This window comes from Dromiciops gliroides, chromosome 4 (assembly GCF_019393635.1).
Source record: "Dromiciops gliroides isolate mDroGli1 chromosome 4, mDroGli1.pri, whole genome shotgun sequence".
NCBI classification, from domain to species: Eukaryota; Metazoa; Chordata; class Mammalia; order Microbiotheria; family Microbiotheriidae; genus Dromiciops; species Dromiciops gliroides.
The window spans coordinates 266,512,507-266,531,369 of record NC_057864.1 but is presented as its reverse complement, the minus strand read 5'-3'; the positions used below and the strand labels follow the sequence as shown (position 1 = coordinate 266,531,369).

Here is an 18,863-nt window from a genome sequence, read left to right as displayed (position 1 = left end):
ACATGCTAAAGAGGATGTGGAAAAACAGGCACATTAATGCACTGTTGATAGGGTCCAGTTATTCTGGATATCAGTTTGGAACTATACCCCAAAAACTATTAAACTCTACATACCTTTTGACCCAGTGATATTGTGGTAACTGTATACACTAAAGAGAAAGGACCCATGTTTAGGGTAATGCTAAATATTAAGACTTCATGCTGTGCATAAGGTTAAAATTACTGATTTAGCAAATTTGATTATTCAGTTTCCCTTGGTCATTTTAATTCTTTTCTTGGTTATAGTAGATCATGAGCAGTGACAGCTGACAGGGAGGAAACAAAAGAGTCATTAACTAAAAAAGCATAGTATTTTAGGTACATTTTATACAGGGATAAATGACCCTAGAGTGGTAATTTACATTTGCAGTGATGACTTTGAGTCCTAAGAGTTAATTTATATTCAGTATAGCCTAACAAGCCAAAAAACTTTGCAATTCATTCTCAAAATGCTTCCCTTAAAAATTATCAAAATATAAAAATTTTAAGGCTGTTATCCAAAAAAATGGATTTATATGGAACATCTCATTTTTGTTTGTTTGTTTGTTGTTTTGGGGTTTTTTTGCGGGGCAATAGGGGTTAAGTGACTTGCCCAGGGTCACACAGCTAGTAAGTCAAGTGTCCGAGGCCGGATTTGAACTCAGGTACTCCTGAATTCAGGGCCGGTGCTTTATCCACTGTGCCACCTAGCCGCCCCCGAACATCTCATTTTTTGATGATGTTGAGTAAGTAAAGTGTTGCACTGGAATTTAGTTCATCCTGCTATGTCATAATGAAGTGAAGGGCATGTTTAGAGAAAAGCTTTGTATGAGATATCTTTTTTTTTTAATGTATAAGGTATTTTATTTTTTCCGTTACATGTAAAGATAGTTCTCAACCTTTGCCCATACAAGCTTTACAATTTCAGATTTTTCTCCCTCCCTCCCCTCCCTCCCCCCTCCCCTAGACAGCAGGTAATCTGATATAGGTTATATCTATATATCTCTATACATATACATATATATATATATACACACACACATATATATACACACAATAACAATCCTATTTCTGCATTAATCCTGTTACAAGAGAAAAAATCAGAGCAGTGATGCAAAACCTCAAAATAGAAAAAAAAAACAACAGCACCCAAAACAAAAGAAATAATATGGTTCAATCAGCATCTATACTCCACAGTTCTTTCTTTCTTTTTTTTTCTTGGATTTGGAGATCCTCTTCTATCATGAGTTCCCTGGAACTCTTCTGTACCATTGCATTGGTGAGAAGAATATAGTCCATCACAATCCATCACAGTAGGTCAACACTCAATGTTGATGATACTGTGTACAATGTTCTTCTGGTTCTGCTCATCTCACTCATCATCAGCTCATGTAAGACCTTCCAGGTTTCTCTGAACTCTTCCTGCTCATCATTTCTTACAGCACAATAGTATTCCATTGTATTCATATACCACAACTTGTCCAGCCATTCCCCAATTGATGGGCACCCCATCAACTTCCAATTCCTTGCTACCACGTAAAGAGCAGCTATAAATATTTTTGTACATGTGGGTCCCTTTCCCCCTTCCATGATTTCTTTGGGCAAAAGACCTAAAAGTGGGATTGCTGGGTCAAAGGGTATGCACAGCTTTATCGCCCTTTGGGCATAATTCCAAATTGCTCTCCAGAATGGTTGGATCAGCTCACAGCTCCACCAACAATGCTTTAGTGTTCCAATTTTCCCACAACCTCTCCAACATTTATTATCTTCCTTTTTTGTCAATGAGATATCTTTTGTAAACAGGTCTTTTTTTTTTTTTTTTTTTTTTTTTTAGTGAGGCAGTTGGGGTTAAGTGACTTGCCCAGAGTCACACAGCTAGTAAGTGTCAAGTGTCTGAGGCCGGATTTGAACTCAGGTACTCCTGACTCCAGGGCCAGTGCTCTATCCACTGTGCCACCTAGCTGCCCCTGTAAATGAGCCTTGATGTTTATAAATGTCAAAATAATTTGTAAGCCATAACAGTGCAAACTTCTGTGAGGTTAATCAACTGATTTCCCCATGATATGATTAAAAACAAAGTTTCATTTAAAAATAGTGCTCTCTAATTCTAATATCCTTTTCTTTATATACTTAGCTGGTCAACAGGGATTGTCAGTTGCCTTTGATCTTGCAACCCATCGGGGATATGATTCAGATAATCCACGAGTCTGTGGTGATGTTGGAATGGCTGGAGTAGCCATTGACACTGTGGAAGACACCAAAATTCTTTTTGATGGAATTCCTTTAGAAAAAATGTCAGTTTCCATGACAATGAATGGAGCAGTTATTCCAATTCTTGCAACATTTATTGTAACTGGGGAAGAACAAGGAGTACCTCAAGAAAAACTAACTGGTACAATTCAAAATGACATATTAAAGGAGTTCATGGTCAGAAATACTTACATTTTTCCTCCAGAGCCATCCATGAGGATTATTGCAGATATCTTCCAATACACAGCAAAGGTATCCTTTGTTTTGCTATCCTCTTAAATTAAATTTATAGGTGTAATTTCAAATTCATAAGTAGATAAATGAGTAATTGCTTATTTATATTACAGTAGTCACATAAAAAAGAAAATAATTTCCAGCAGTATTACCTTAATAAGTTCTTATTCTTTTGAAAAATAATTCAAAATATAAAAATACAATTTGTATACTTTTTAGGGACACATTAATTTAGTTAAGACAAAAATGTTATTAAAGTAATAGCACAGAATTTAAAAGGTATTTGATATAGGCTAAACTAATTTAGATTATTTTTCTCAAGCAGTTGTCATATAAAATGTATTTTCTCAGATATTAGAAGTGCCATAGCTAGATTTTCTAAAATTTAAAACTATTCATCCAATCAACATTTATTGTTTTTGTGTGTGTGAATACCCGACACCTCTCCAACCAGATTTCAAGATCCTTGAGAGCAGAGACAGTATTTTAATTTCAACATTAACACTGAAAGCTTTAATGTGACATAGCATGTTATGTTTCAGTAGATCTTCTTTGTAATTTAAAATTTGTTTTGATTTCTTAGAATCAGTATCAAGTTCTGTTGTAATCTATTGAGAAAGTTTTTAAAATTTATATAAATTTTATATTAATTTATATTAAATTTATATGAATAAACCAGATTGAAAATGGATTAATTGCTAGAAGTTGTAGAAAATCATAGGAAGGATGCCATACAATGTGGCAACTAAGGAATGTTATTAATTTTGTAGAGAAAAGTTTCAGTGAGTAATTTAAGGTCATGCAGTATTGAGAAAGGAGAGTAGAGGATATGAAGGTATGAGAGTAGAAAGCTGCTTCATGATAGATATCTGGCTGAAAAAAGAGAAGAGAGTTAGTGGATAGTAAGTTTGTACCTTCTACAAAAATTGAGAAGTTAAGAAGAGGGTCATGACTACAGGTTTCCTCACCCTCTGTTTCTCCTCCTTTTGTATATACTCCAGCTTGTTAATGTCTCTCTTAAAACTTAACATAATTGAACACAATATGAATAGTATAGAGTAGAGTGGGAGTAATTTTTTTTTCTGGCATTGTACTATGAATGCAAGTTAAGCTCATACAAAGTTACCTCCTTCAACTTAAGGTTATATTACCTTTGTTGAAAGTCACTTCATTTTGAATCATTAATTGTTGATTTTTAATTTCTTTACATAGCATATGCCAAAGTTTAATTCAATTTCCATTAGTGGATACCATATGCAAGAGGCAGGAGCTGATGCCATTCTGGAATTAGCATATACTATAGCTGATGGTTTAGAATACTGTAGAACTGGACTCCAGGCTGGTCTTAGCATTGATGAATTTGCACCAAGGTGAGTAAAACTCATATGAGATCTATCCAACATTTGTAAAATGACTGAAAAAAATTTAAATTAATGAGAATATGTTAGCATTTAGAAAAATAAATGAGAAGTGAAATATGTATGAAACTCATATTTGATTGTTTCCTCTCTTTTCTGTCTTAGTGATAACAAGGCAGTTGGCTAATGAAATTTGGAATTTGAAAGTTTGGAATAAAAATCTAATTTGTAGTTGTCTGTCATTTATATTGAATTATTAATTGAAGGAAACAAATTTAAAGCTTATTCATGAGCATAATTACATTTTAAGAGGAGCTATCATTTTAGAAGTTTAACGTTTCCATAAAAGTATTAATAATTTAAAAAGGAATGGAATGTTGAAATCAAATTAGCTTCCTTTTTGAAAAATATGCTAATACGTTTATTCAATTACAAAAATATTGTTTTATCCACCTACAAAATAGTCTGTAGACTATTAAATATACAACAGTAATAGGATAATGACTTGTCCCTGGAGCATTTCTATTTGAATCTGATTGAAAAAGATGAGAAGAATGAGATAATATTTATTATGATAATAAACATATAAAACACAACATAATAATAATTTTCAACATTTTCATCATCCATTTTAATAAAAGTATATTTTTTTAGTCCAAATGTTCTGTAAATGGTAGATTAAGGATTTATTTTAGTGCATTAATATTTGTCTTACTTAAAGGTACTATATTGCATGAATTTCTTAAAATGTTATGATACTTGGATATTGTTGTCTTTCAACTTTCTGAACCACTTAGCCAGGACATTAGTATGGAGCAAGAGGAGTCTTCAACTTGAAGTTAGCAAAGACCTGGGTTTAAATCCTACCTTTGTCACATACTGGCTGTGTGTCTACACAAGTCATTTGATTTCTAACCACAGGCAATTTTTAGAGGTATAAGTTGCAGGTGTATGAATATTATAAAAAGCAGATGTTCTCTGCATTGCTAAAGGAATATTTTTTTATTGGGAATTCCTAAAAGAAATTAAATTGTAGGTCTGACACAAAAATAAAGGAAGTGATAACAAAAGCTAGTGTTTATATAGCACTCTAGTTCTTTCAAAGTGCTTTATAGACATTGTGTCATTTAGCAAATTTTACTTTCCACCATATGCTATTATTTTTACATTTCTTAATATGTAAATTGACTTGTGAATGTCATTTTGTACACACAGATTAGTGTAGGATTACTGTCCTTGCTTACAAGACACTTCAAAAAATACTTTGTAATTTCTATTAGTGAAATATTATGAAAAATACATAGTTTCGTATGACATATAAAACAAATTAGTGGTTAATTGACAGCAGGTGATGCTGCAGATTTCTCATGGAAACAAACTTGTCCAGGAATAATAACAATGGTTTTTCAACTTTTAATAGACATTTATAGTTCTTGTTATGTGATGTATGCTAAATGAACTAAAAAGTTACATTTGTCAAATTTTTTTAAGTTCAGTTATACTTTAGTTGTATGAGAGAATTTTATTTAACAGGAAGCTATTATAAAGAGTAAATGGGGGGGGCAGCTAGGTGGCACAGTGGATAGAGCACCGGCCCTGGAGTCAGGAGTACCTGAGTTCAAATCCAGCCTCAGACACTTGACACTTACTAGCTGTGTGACCCTGGGCAAGTCACTTAACCCCCATTGCCTCACTAAAAAAAAAAAAAAGAATTAAAGAGTAAATGGCTTTTATAATGCCAGTAATCAGCTGTTTTTTTAAAATGTGTGCAAGATGGCATTTTCAGATATTCAACTTTAAATAAGGGTAAACTCTCTTACTTTTATTTTATAATAACTAATCTGAAATTTTAAAACTTAGATATTATTTTTATTATTAGAAAATTATAATACAAGTAAAGTAACCATTTTTTTTCATTGCATGTTGTCCTATATAAGTAAATTTTGGTTCATTTGTTATTCTTGCAGATTATCTTTTTTCTGGGGAATTGGAATGAACTTTTATATGGAAATAGCAAAAATGAGAGCAGGGAGACGACTCTGGGCACACTTAGTAGAGAAGATGTTTAAACCCCAGAACTCTAAATCACTTCTTCTGCGAGCACATTGTCAGACTTCAGGCTGGTCACTTACTGAGCAGGTTGTGTATTTCTTATTTTATTTTAAAAATCTTTCAATGTATATCATATTGTTAAAACAGGGTTTTTTTTTGTTTGTTTTTTGTAATTCAGCCTTTTATCTAACACACAGAAAACTAGCTTTATTATTTTCTTTTAAAAATAAGTTTTGTTTGGATTGCATCTAATTTTAAAAATAACTTTCATGCTTGTTTGGAGATTGATAATTTGTTGGTTGTCTAGGTATTTTAAATGCAGCCTCTGAATTCATTAGTCCATTTCCAGCATAAATATTCATGTATATACATTTCCTACTGCAATCGCTTCATTCCATATATTACATTATATTGTCTCATTATTTACTTTAGTATAAATATTTTTTATTGTGTAATTTATTCTTTGACCTACTCATTATTTAAGATGCTTTTATTTTTTGTTCTCCATTTTTGTTTGCGGTTTCCTTTATTTTATTATAATTTTTATTATTCTGTTATTATGTATAAAGGATGTGTCCAGCAGCATTTCTGCATTTTTCCATGAGTTCTTTTTTGTTATAGTTCGTGATCATTTTTTGAATAAATCTCATAGGCCCTGGGACCTACTCTTTAACATTCCTATTCATAAGGTTCCTTAGGTCTAGCAGATCCAATTTTCTTAACATTGTGTTCAGGTTTGTAATTTGTTCTAGTTTGTTTTTCTATTGAGGAGTTGTTCAGTCTTTGTGTGGAACATTAAGGCTTTGTACTATTTAGGTGTTTTTTTTTTTAATTTCAGTTTTTTTTCAAGAATTTGGTTGCTATGCCGTTTGTGTGTGTATGTGTGTGTGTGTGTGTGTGTATTAGAACAGATTTTTTTTTTTCTTACCATACTCATGATTTCATCAAAGCACCTAGTGAGGTGTTTCCCTTCCTAATTCATGTTGTCACCATCTCTGCCACAGACACTTAGAAACTTGCCTGGAGCACCTAGAGGTTAAGTAACTTGCCACGTGCCACATGTGTGTCAGGCGAAATTTGCTGATTCTTCAGGCAGCGAAGACGCTACCCATTAAGACACCCTTATCTCTCTATTGAATAGTGACATTATTTCATTGTCTATTCCATCTCCTTGTTTGATTAACTTTCATTTGTGATGCCTTCTTTCTGGAAATGTTATTCTACTTCTCTAAGCCATCTCTCTCCCCGTTGCAGTTTTTCAGATGTTCCACTTCTTTCTGTTTCTTTTTAAAGGAATTCTCGCAAATGACTACCCTTTTGTAAATGATCCTTATACTGTGTGTCTTAAAAGCTACTATAAACTTATCACAACTTTATAGCCTGTTATCTTCATAGTTATCTTTTAATTTATTATTCTAACTCCTTAACTGCTGAATTATAAAATCCTTAAAAAAAAAAAGCAAACTCCACTAAACCAAAGAAGGGTTGTATGGTGTTTCCAAAGAGCAGGGAGAAAAGGAAAAGGCATGAGTCTCCTCCTGCTTGCTTCTAATAAGCCTCCCATCAGTGCAGTTTTATGAAAATTATCACATTTCTTTTCCTACTTGATTTCTATCAAGCTAATTTGATTGGTGGGAAATCTAGAACAGAAAGGAGGCAGTGTAGCAGGTTGTTTCAATTCAATTAAAATAGTTATTCAACTCGTAGCATGGAGAAAGTGCTGCAGATACAAAGACAAAAATTTAAATATTGCATGGAGGGAATGCACATTCTACCTGGGACACCCAGATACAGACAGAAAAAGTGAATAGAAAATGCTTTCAAGTGCTTTCCAGATGGAGAGCTCTAACATTCAGGAAGGGAGGGGAGAGGGAAGAGATCAGGAAAGGATTCTGATTGGAGCTAGACTGTTTGAAAGAAATTGGGGATTCTGTGTGGCAGAGATGACCTGGGGTAAATAACTTTGTAGAGGCATACATGTGGGAGATGGAGTAGCATGTCTGGAGAACCAGGCCAATTTGACTAGAACAGAGAGTATATGAAGGGAAGTGATATGCAATAAGACTAGAAGTGAAGGAAGGATGCACTGCGGAGTGCTTTAAATGCTAGGCTGAGGATTTCATTTTTTTTGGAGGAGCAATACAGAGCCATTGAAGGTTTTTGTTTTTGTTTTTGTTTTTTTTTCTTTTTTGAGTAGGAAGTAACATTAATAATATCTTATGAATATTTGATAGGAAGCTGTTGCTAATCCAGGAGAGAGGTTAAGTGCCTGATCTAGGCTCCTGATTATATAAATGGACATATAAGGTATATTTGTGGAGGTAGAATTTTGCAACTGATTGGATATGGGTCTTGATAGAGAGTGAAGAGTTGAGGATGACATTGGGGTTGTGAATCTGGGTTATCGGAAGGATAGTTATACTCTTAGCAAAAATAGGAAAGGTTTTTTTTTTTTTTTTTTTTTTTTTTGGTGAGGCAGTTGGGGTTGAATGACTTGCCCAGGGTCACACACACACAGCTAGTAAGTGTTAAGTGTCTGAGGCCGCATTTGAACTCCGGTCCTCCTGAATCCAGGGCTGGTGCTCTATCAACTGTGCCACCTAGCTGCCACCCAAAATAGGAAAGTTTTTATGAGGAATGGGTTTGTGAGAAATTATCAGTTCCATTTTGGATGTGTTGAGTTTGAGATGCTTGCAGAAATGGCCAGTCAAGACTTGATATTATGGGAATGGAATTCAGGAGTGAAATTAAAGCTATATGTATATTTTTGGGAACTGTGTATAGAGGTAAGTCTATAGAGGTAGTGAATCTGTAGCATTTCAGTATATAGTAGCTAGTCAGAGATTTAGGGTGCCATATTTTAATACATGAATACAAGTAGGTATCCCTAAGTGTAACATTTAGATATGTAACTTTAAATTCAGGATGATTTAAAATTCTTTGAAAATAAGGATATGATTGCATGACAGTAAGATTAAAACTAGACTATGGGTAATATATTTTGCCCATTCTGGGAACATAAAAGCCAGAAATCTAATACATATACATATACACTTATAATATGTGTGTAATCCAGAAACACTAATCATTAGTTGTATAATTAATTTGGTTACATAATGTTTCCTGCTGTGATTGAATATGTATTTTGCAGACATAGAATGTATTCCAAGTGGTTAATAAACTGTAATTTAAATGTTTTTATGGCACATAAAAGGCTTTACATTTTTTTGTTGTTGTCAATTTGTGTCTTACTCTTTGAGACCCCATTTGGACTTTTCTTGGCAAAGATACTAGTTCTTTTTCTAGCTCATTTTTACAGATGAAGAACTGAAGGGTTAAATGACTTGCCCAGAATCACACAGCTAGTAAAGTGTCTGATGTGATATTTGAACTCAGGAAGGTGAGTTTTCCTGATTCTAAGACCACTGCTCAAACCACTGAAACACTAGCTACCCAAGGCTTTACATTAAAAAAACCCAAATACCTCATTGATTTCTAATCAAAATACAGTTTACTTTATATAGTGTTTTACAGTTTCCAAAGGGCTTTCTTTACATAACTTATCTTACTTAAGCCTCACAAAACAATGTCATTTTAGATAAATGGAAACAGTTGAGGTAATTGATTCTCAAGATTGTTTGCTTTTTCATTTTTTTTGGCTAGACTGGGGTGGGGGAGGGGAACAAACAAAACCCTGAGAACTTTTGTTCTAGAATTTTACTTAAACTAGTATTTTTTTTAATTCTAGTTTTTATCGAGCATTCAGTATTGCATTTTATCATCTTTATGAGTGAAATGTGCTCCCTCTTGTGGTTGACAGAAATAAGCTGGCCAGTTCATTGATGATTCCTCTTGAAAGTTGAAATGATGTGTGCCACTAATAATATAAAATTATGATCAAGAAGCATTAAAATAAATATCACCTAATTATATCAAGGATTCAGAATTTGTCATTGAAAGTTATCTACTTTTATCACATAGTTACACAAAGAACAATTTGTTTAAAAAATTACATAAATAGGAACAATTTAGGAACTTTTATCTTTTAGGTTAAATTGATTTAATTTCAGTCCATTTAAATAGGTTTCACTCTACTGAACTTTTCTACTTTGCATGCTTTGCAAATTGCATGATATGGAGCCATGCTGGACCTAGAGTTTGGAAGACCAGAGTTCAAATCCAGCTTCAGATACTTATTAGCTTTGTGACCCTGAGCAAATCACTTAAATGCTATCTGCCTTAGTCTCCCCAATTGTAAAATGGGAAAAATAATAGTACCTTCCTTCCAGGATTGTCGTGAATATAAACACATGATATTTGTAAAGTACTTTATAAACCTTAAAGTGTTCTTTAGATGCTAGCAGATGGAATGGAGGACCTCAATGTTATTTCTTTGACATTGAGACCCTCATGGAAGGAAACTTGGGATTCTGTGAAGTGCAGGTAAGGTGGGAGGATATTTCATACACAGAAAAAAAGAATGTCTAAAAGGACAGAAGTGGGAGATGGAATATTATGTTTGTGAGTGTTATGTCATGGAAATTTTGTACAAGAAGAGACTGGTAGACATTATTTGAATTTTTCATATGTATTCATCTGGTGATAGACTGAGTCCCATAGAGATTAGGTAATTCATTCATGTTTACACAATGAATTGGTAACAAAGTTAGAACTTTATCACTATTTTCTGTCTCTTGATCTATAGTAGTCTTCAGTTTAATTTAATAAACATCAATTTGGTGCTTATTGTGTGTCTATTGATATGGTAGGCATATGTTTCCTCGACTTGAAGAATTGATAATAAAAATTATCAATATAATATTGATTGTCAAGTATTGAACAACCTGAAAGATTTCTAAGGCTATACATAAATACATATGATTAAAATCTGTCTGTATAAATTAGATTCACATTTACAGCATTATGGAAGTGACAAGATAATAAATTAGTAATATAGGCTATTAATTATAATTCTGCTGCTTCTACTGATTAGCCTTTGACCTGAGGTTAATTCCTTGTGTCTGAGAATGAATGCTCTATAAGTGTAATATATATCACTGTTTCATCATATCACAGATGAAACATAAGCATGAAAGTATTATAGTCAAGTAGCATATTGTCTAGTTAAAGTTTTTTTTTTAATTTCTTTAGGATCCTTACAATAATATTATTCGTACTACAATAGAGGCAATGGCAGCAGTGTTTGGAGGGACTCAGTCCTTGCATACAAATTCATTTGATGAAGCTTTGGGTTTGCCAACAGTAAAAAGTGCTCGAATTGCCAGAAATACCCAGATCATAATTCAAGAAGAATCTGGGATTCCCAAAGTAGCTGATCCATGGGGAGGTTCATATATGATGGAATCCCTCACAAATGAAGTCTATAATGCTGCTTTGAAGGTAAGTTTCTTATTTTGGTTTTGTTACTTTGTAACAATTTTGAATATTTGAGAGATGAGGGCTTTAAGTTTGATTGTACACTTTTTTTTTTAATGTATTTTTTTTTTTGGTGAGGCAATTGGGGTTAAGTGACTTGCCCAGGGTCACACATCTAGTAAGTGTCAAGGGTCTGAGGCTGGATTTGAACTCAGGTCCTTCTGAATCCAGGGCCAGTGCTCTATCCACTGTGCCACCTAGCTGCCCCAATTGTATACTTTTTTAAAACTGAAATATAATAGCAAAAAAAGATTATTAGACTTGTTCTCGTGTGTCTGAAAGAGTAGATTGTCTTTTCCTCCTATGAATGCTTGTTTATAGTTATTTGACATATCATTTTGACTGTTTTTGTTGCTGCTTTTTGACAATCAGCTCTCAGTAAATGTGCTCCTCTCAAATTTAGTATCTTCCTATAAAAACTTTTAAGCAAAACTGTGAAATATAGGCCTTTCTAGTGAAAGAACATGTCACTTTCTACTTTTTTTAGTTTGCTGATTTCTTAAAAGAAAGGATGTTTGGGGACAGCTAGGTGGTGCAGTGGATAAAGCACTGGCCCTGGATTCAGGAGGACCTGAGTTCATCCGGCCTCAGACACTTGACTCTTACTAGCCGTGTGACCCTGGGCAAGTCACTTAACCCTCATTGCCCCGCAAAAAAACAAAAAAAAAAAACAAAAAAAGAAAGGATGTTTGCTTTCATTTTAATAATTAGGACTTAATATTTACTCTTGTACTTAGCTTGAGTTTTAATGTCTTTTAGTATTGTTTTCATTTATATTTTGTGATTATTATGTCCTCTTGTTCTTTTAGTTACATTTTCTTTATTTTGAATTAGTTCATATAACACTTCCCAAATCTATCTGAATTCTTTATATACATAATTTCTTATGGTACAGTTGTGTTCCATTGTATTCGTATGCTATTATTTCAGCCATTCTCCAGGGTTTTTTTTTTTTAACCCATAAATTATTTGTAGCATTGATTGCTCTCAATATTTGGCTATGAATATGGGATCTTCCTTTCTATCATTGTTTTCCTGGGATATGAGTCCAGTACTGGTGGCCAGGTCAAAGAATATTAACAACTTAATATTTCTTTTCACCAGATTTCCAATTGTTTCAGTACTTTTACATGATTTATAGTTTTTCCAGTAGAGAATTCAAGTGTCTGCCTTCCTACAGCTCCTTTGGTTTTAATTTTTCCAACTTTGACCATCTATGCCAATTGAATGGATGTGAAATGATACCTCAGAATTATTTTAATTTGAAATTATCTAATTATTGGTTATTTTGAACACTTTAAAATCATTATTCATTTTTGAAAATTTTTTTTTTTGAAAACTACCTTTATCAGAAAGAGGGCCAAAAAGCAGGCCAGACAAGTGGAACATCTTTGAAATTTTCAGTTGATCTTAACTATATACTTAGAAAAGTAAACTCTTTGTAACAGAGTTTTGTGTACAATCCTCTTTTTCTCTTATACTATGCATATGAAAATGTCCTTCCTGTTTGTTATTTAATTAGAGTGGTAATTTTTTTTTGGTGGGGCAGTGAGGGTTACGTGACTTGCCCAGGGTCACACAGCTAGTAAGAGTCAAGTGTCTGAGGCTGGATTTGAACTTAGGTCCTCCTGAATCTAGGGCCGGTGCTTTATTGTGTCACCTAGCTGACCCCAGCTCCGAGTCTTAAAGAAGAATGTTAATTCCCTATAGATTTTGGATATCAGACTTTCATCATACATATGTTTGATGCAAATATAAATAAATATATACACACTGTGCATATACACATACCTATTTTTATCCCCAATTTTGTTCTTCTAGCTTTTATTATTCTTATTTAATTCTTATTTATATATTGATTTTGTTCCTACAATAGCTTTTTGATTTTGTAGAATCTAAATTGTGTAGTTTATTTTTTATTATCTCCTCTATTCTATTGTCTAGTTGTAAATTCTTCTCTTATTAACAATTGTGAGATAAATTTCTGTTCTCTCCTAATTTTTTCATATTGTAAGTTTTTACATTTAAATTGTCCATTTGAAATTTATTTTGATATATTACTTAAAATGCTGGTCTGAGCCTATTTTCTAGCAAACTGCTTTCTTTTTCTCTAAATATGGTCTTAAGTTTATTGAATAGCAAATTATGTTAAACTATCAGAAACTATTTTAATCTTTAAATTTGTGCCAAGCTTCCCCCACCCCAAATCTTATGAATTAGGAAAGAGCAAGAACCTTTTTAGCTTTCTCCTAGTCTTATTCCTCACTAAGTCCATAGATGAAAGTTGACTAGATCACATATCTTGAAGTGTTATTTTTTAGGGGCAAAGATACTGAATGATCTTAAAATCATAGGATCTGAGTTGGAATGCACTTCAGTGATCTAGTCAGCTCCTTAATATATGAATCTACAATCTGCTTGACAAATGGTCATCTATCTTGTGTGTGCTTGAAGACCTTTATTGTCAGGGAATACATTACATCCCAGAATTATTTGTTCCTAGCTCTAATTGTGAAGGAAGTCTTCCTTATCCTGAGTTAAGGTTTGCTTTTACATGTGATTTTCTGAGCCAAATGTAATTTAATTTGACATTTTATATTTTCCTGGATAGTTTGGCATATTCTCTGATGACTTTGAAAATAAGTCTTAAAGAATATGTTATAATAAATAATGTCTCTGGTATTATCTTGAGTTGTTTAGGAAGGTTTTTTTGTTTAGATTAAAAATTTGGTAAAATGGAAATTTAAAAATTATTTTAGAAAGTATTTGTATTTTAAAAGTTGTATTCAATCAGTTTTACTGTCTCATAGGTTTAAAAAATTGACAATTTAAAAGACTTTAAAAGTATTAATGTACATATTTAAAATTTGGCTAGTTATCTTTAAGGATTCTGCGCTGTATTAGTATGCCAGCAGCTAGCCCAGTATCTTGCACATAACATGTTCAATAAGTATTTGTTAAAGGACATTTTTTTTCTATGTTTTTTAAATTACTAATTGGTTACAATCCTGGGCTTTTAAGTCAAAGAGATTTTAAACCTTAATTTTAGGAACCAACTTTCAAATAATTTGATAATATATTTTATAAAGTTCAGTGATTTGATCAGTGTGCCCCAAATAGGAGTGATTTAAAAATTGATAACGAGTCTCCTATTATAAGAGATTAGAAGGGCTGAAAATGTAAGAGTCAGAGAAAATGACAGACCTTTGCAAACAAAACAAAACTTAAAAGATTTGACAAATATTGACTATAAAATGGTTATAGTATTACATATCACTAAATGTTCCTAATTATGTTGTTGCCCTTTTAGCTTATTAATGAAATTGAAGAAATGGGTGGAATGGCCAAAGCTGTAGCTGAAGGGATCCCCAAACTTCGAATTGAAGAATGTGCTGCTCGGAGACAAGCCAGGATAGATTCTGGTATGATGAAATGGAAAAATTTGTATCTGGACTCTTTTTTTTGTCCTCTGGGGAAAACATGTCTACTGGTTTTCCATTCTGTTACAGGAGCCTCTGTTCTTTGCACATTTCAGACACACCATTATTATTGACTTGGATTTGATTTGATTTATTTTTTATTGGTCTTGATATATTCTTTATCCCCCACTGAATCCTTCCTTAGAAGAAAGAAAAACAGTTAAGCAAAAGTGACTGACAAAATTGTAGCTGGATTTGCCACAGTGCTCTTCTATTGCAGCAACTATAGAGGACAGTGTATAGTTTTGTGGGGAGAGGGAGGAGTCTTTGATTTGTTCTTTAGAACCAAGAGGAACCATTGCAATTAACCTGAGTTTTGGGTGGGTGCCTTTTAATATTATTTTTATTTACATTATTTAGGCATCATGTATATTATTCCTTTGGTTGTAGGAGAAAAATTTTGTACTCTGTTTTTAGTCATTGTCTTATCAGATGCAATTTATTAATACACAAGTTTTCCTTGCTTAGAGGGAGATACAAATGGATGATTTCTAGCTACTTGAAATTCTCCTGAATATAAGTAGTTTTCTACTTATGTTTTTTAGTAACAGTGAAACAAAAGAAAAATTCCTGCAGCAAGAGTAAAACAACGTATAAAATTCAGGTTTAGTAAACTTTGATTTACCAAACAGAAAAATAGAAATGTCAGTATTGGTGCACCCTTGTAGAAATACTTTCCTGAAACAATTTCCTGTTTCTTTAACTACTCCCTCTAAAAATGGGTTCTTGGTCTGGTCAAAGGTAGAAAAAGAGATTTCTTCTTTCACTTTAATTAAGGAAAGGACTCTTTTGACTCTTTTGGTCAGATCCCAGGTAATCAAAAATGTCAAAGGGTAGCTTTTATTGATATGGTTTCTTACAAATTAAGGGACACTTTTTTTGATTATTTGGGATGGCCTTGTGGTGTCAAGACCCATCACCAACAGGAGCTCCCCTTTTTTCTTGTTTTCTTTCCTCTCCCCATCTCTCCTGGCTTCAACTGTCCCAGAATCCATCAGGGATACTTGACAGCTCAAAACTTGAATGCGATATGAGTCACTATGTCACTTCTAGTGAAATGGAGGACTCCCAGGTTCTTACATCTTCCCTGTCCCTGCACTCTGACATCTACCAGAGTTTCCTAACTGCCTTGTCTCTATGGCCTTTAGATTCTTGGCACCATTATCTGACCTGTGAAGTAGGTTCTGCACCCATGAACCTTCCAGGTCTTCCAGGCCATCCAGAGTCTAACTATTAGGTCTAGGCCTTTTTGTCTACCAGAAGCTGAATTTTCTTTTAGGGTTATCTCTCTCTCCCATTTAGAATGTGAGCCCCTTGAAAGCAAAGTCTTACTTTTTCTATTTGTGTCCCCTACACTTAACATAGTGCTTGACACATAGTAAGGGCTTAATAAATTAAAAAAAAATAATTTAAATAGATTTTATTGCTTTTGTTGTTGTTTTTTACATAAGCATAGTTTTCTCCCAGTAGCCCGCCTCTTAGCCCTCCCAGTAGCTCTCCCATAGAACCATGTAATATATTATACTATAGAGTAGTGTTTTTCAAAGACAGAATAGAAAAAAGTAGAGGAAAAAATCATTGTAACAAATTCCTGCTCTAAATACTTTAAAAACTGAGTTAATAAGTTTTCGTGTATGCTACATTTATATCTTTATCATGACACAAAGTATTTACTATAGTGTCTATGAAGCTTACTGATTATATAAAATGTACTTCAAAAATAATTATTTATTATGAACTTTATAATTTTACTCATTTTCCTGAAGAATTAAAGAAGAAAATAACCAAAAGAAAACTAATATACAAATAAAATGGAAGCTGTCAAGTTTCCTGTTGTTATTCAGTTGGGTCCAACTCTTTGTGACCCCATGGACTATAGCAGACCAAGTCCTTCTATCATCCACTATCTCCCGAAGTCAGACCACACTCATGTTTGGAAACCAAGAACTTTTATTCTTATATTTTATTTTGATAAACTGATGTATATTTAAAAAGTCTGAAAACATGTGCAATGTGCAATATTTATGTACATGCCACTTCTGCAAAGAGGTGAGTGAATAAGTGCTTTTAATTAAATAATTTATTCAACAAAAGGACATTTATTTTATCTTACTTTCATGGAATTAGTCTTCTGCCTTGAATTTAATTAAGTTATATATTAAAAGATAACAAAAAAATAATAAAAATTACATTTTTGATTTAAGTTAGGTCAAATACTATCAGACAAGTTGTATTAAGAGTAGGGCATCCAAACATTTTTTTTAAATTTTCAAAAAAGAATAGGGCATCCATCTGTAAAAAAATTTCAATTTCTATGTCCCTCGTAATCACATAAATTGACAAGAAACATATGTTGATAGAACAATTTTCATTGTTTTTGTTTGTTGGAAGTAATTTTAGAATCATAGATTTAGAGCTACAAGGAACATTACAGGCTGCTTTGGTCTTTATACTCTTCCTTGTGTCTAGAATGTCTTTTCTTCCTTTCTTCCCTTTTATGAAAAACCCAATTCAAATGTCTTCATCCTAACCTCAATCAGTAATCACTCTCCCGCTCAGTCCCCTTATAACACTTTTTTTGGGCAATTCTGCAGTGTGCTTATCATATAATACTGTATATTACAGTTTCTGTGTTTGTTATCTTTTCCTTGTTCCTCCATTGTTGCATGGATTATGTCTTATCTAAAGTTTCTATTTTCTCTATTGCCTACTTACATGATGTTATACATACAATAAAATAATAAATGTTGGAGGAATTTGAATGAACTTGAAGTGAATTAGAAAGATAATAATAATGCTCTATGACTGCTTCATCCTTTACACATGAGTTGACTATCACTTAGTCAACTTATTGACTTTAGTGACTAATAGTCTCCCTATAGTCAAAGAATTAAAGTTCTTGATTTCTGAACATGAACTTGGTCAGACGTCGGGAGATAGTGAATGACAGAAGGGAATGGTATCCTGTAGTCCATGGAGTCACAAAGAGTTGGACCCAACAGAACAACAATAACAGGAAATTTGATGTCTTCCATTTTGTTTGTATTATTTATATTTATATTAGTTTTCTTTTGGTTATTTTCTTCTTTCATTCTTTAGGAAAACTTGAGTGAAGTCTTAAAGTAAATTACAAAATTTTTTGAAGTAAATTCTAAATAATTATTAAGCTTTATAGATACTATAATAAATACTTTGTATCATGATATAGATACAAATGTAAAATACATGAAAACTTATTAACTCAGTTTTTAAAGTATTCAAAGCAGGGATTTGTTTCTATTTGTTTTTATTAGCTAAAACTGAAATCAGTGGAGCTATTTGAAACAGCGTCAGATAGTGGATAGAATTACTGGAGTTGGAGTCACAAAGGCCTATATCAGCTCTGACGGTCACTCACTGACTGAATGACCACAAACAACTAACTTACCTTTTCTGATCCTTAGTTTCTTAATCTGTGAAATGGGTTAGAGGATCTACTTTGCAGTTTTGTTCTAAAGCTCACATAATAAAGGTGAACCATTTGAAGACCCTTGAAGGATTATTTAAATGTCAGGTTGTGGGGCAGCTAGGTGGCGCAGTGGATAGAGCACCGGCCCTGGAGTCAGGAGTACCTGAGTTCAAATCCGGCCTCAGACACATAACCCTTACTAGCTGTGTGACCGTGGGCAAGTCACTTAACCCCAATTGCCTCACTAAAAAAAAAAAAATAAAAAAAAAAAAAAAATAAATAAATATCAGGTTGTTCACTTATAAGTTTTAAAATAAACAAACCACTTAGTTGCCCCAAATCTTTTAATTTATCTTTTCCCACACTACTATTCTTTCCTTTACCGCTGGGATGGAATAGTTGTTTGAGGAAGAGTTATAAAAGCCCAGCCCTAAGACTTGGACAACCAGTGTAGAACTGTTTATAGCCTCAGGAATAGAAATGTGTCCATTTTCATGATGCTACTATTGAGCCTTTTTAGTATTTAGCAACCTTTAAATTCTCCACAAAAGACCAAAAGTTCATTAAAAATTATTTTCCCCCCTTAACA

The 18,863-nt window shown here is 33.0% G+C and overlaps 1 protein-coding gene across 4 annotated transcripts in view; it reads left to right on the top strand.

Moving 5' to 3' along the window:
• The window catches only part of MMUT (methylmalonyl-CoA mutase), a 41,892-nt gene that overhangs the window by 5,307 nt on the left and 17,722 nt on the right, over window positions 1-18,863 (top strand). For all 4 annotated transcript variants that reach the window (XM_044005121.1, XM_044005120.1, XM_044005119.1 and 1 more), the window contains exons 3-7: window positions 2,152-2,519; window positions 3,714-3,871; window positions 5,827-5,998; window positions 11,063-11,311; window positions 14,658-14,769. In XM_044005121.1, the coding sequence (XP_043861056.1) occupies window positions 2,152-2,519; window positions 3,714-3,871; window positions 5,827-5,998; window positions 11,063-11,311; window positions 14,658-14,769 (1,059 nt within the window). The remainder of the gene's footprint in view (window positions 1-2,151; window positions 2,520-3,713; window positions 3,872-5,826; window positions 5,999-11,062; window positions 11,312-14,657; window positions 14,770-18,863) is intronic.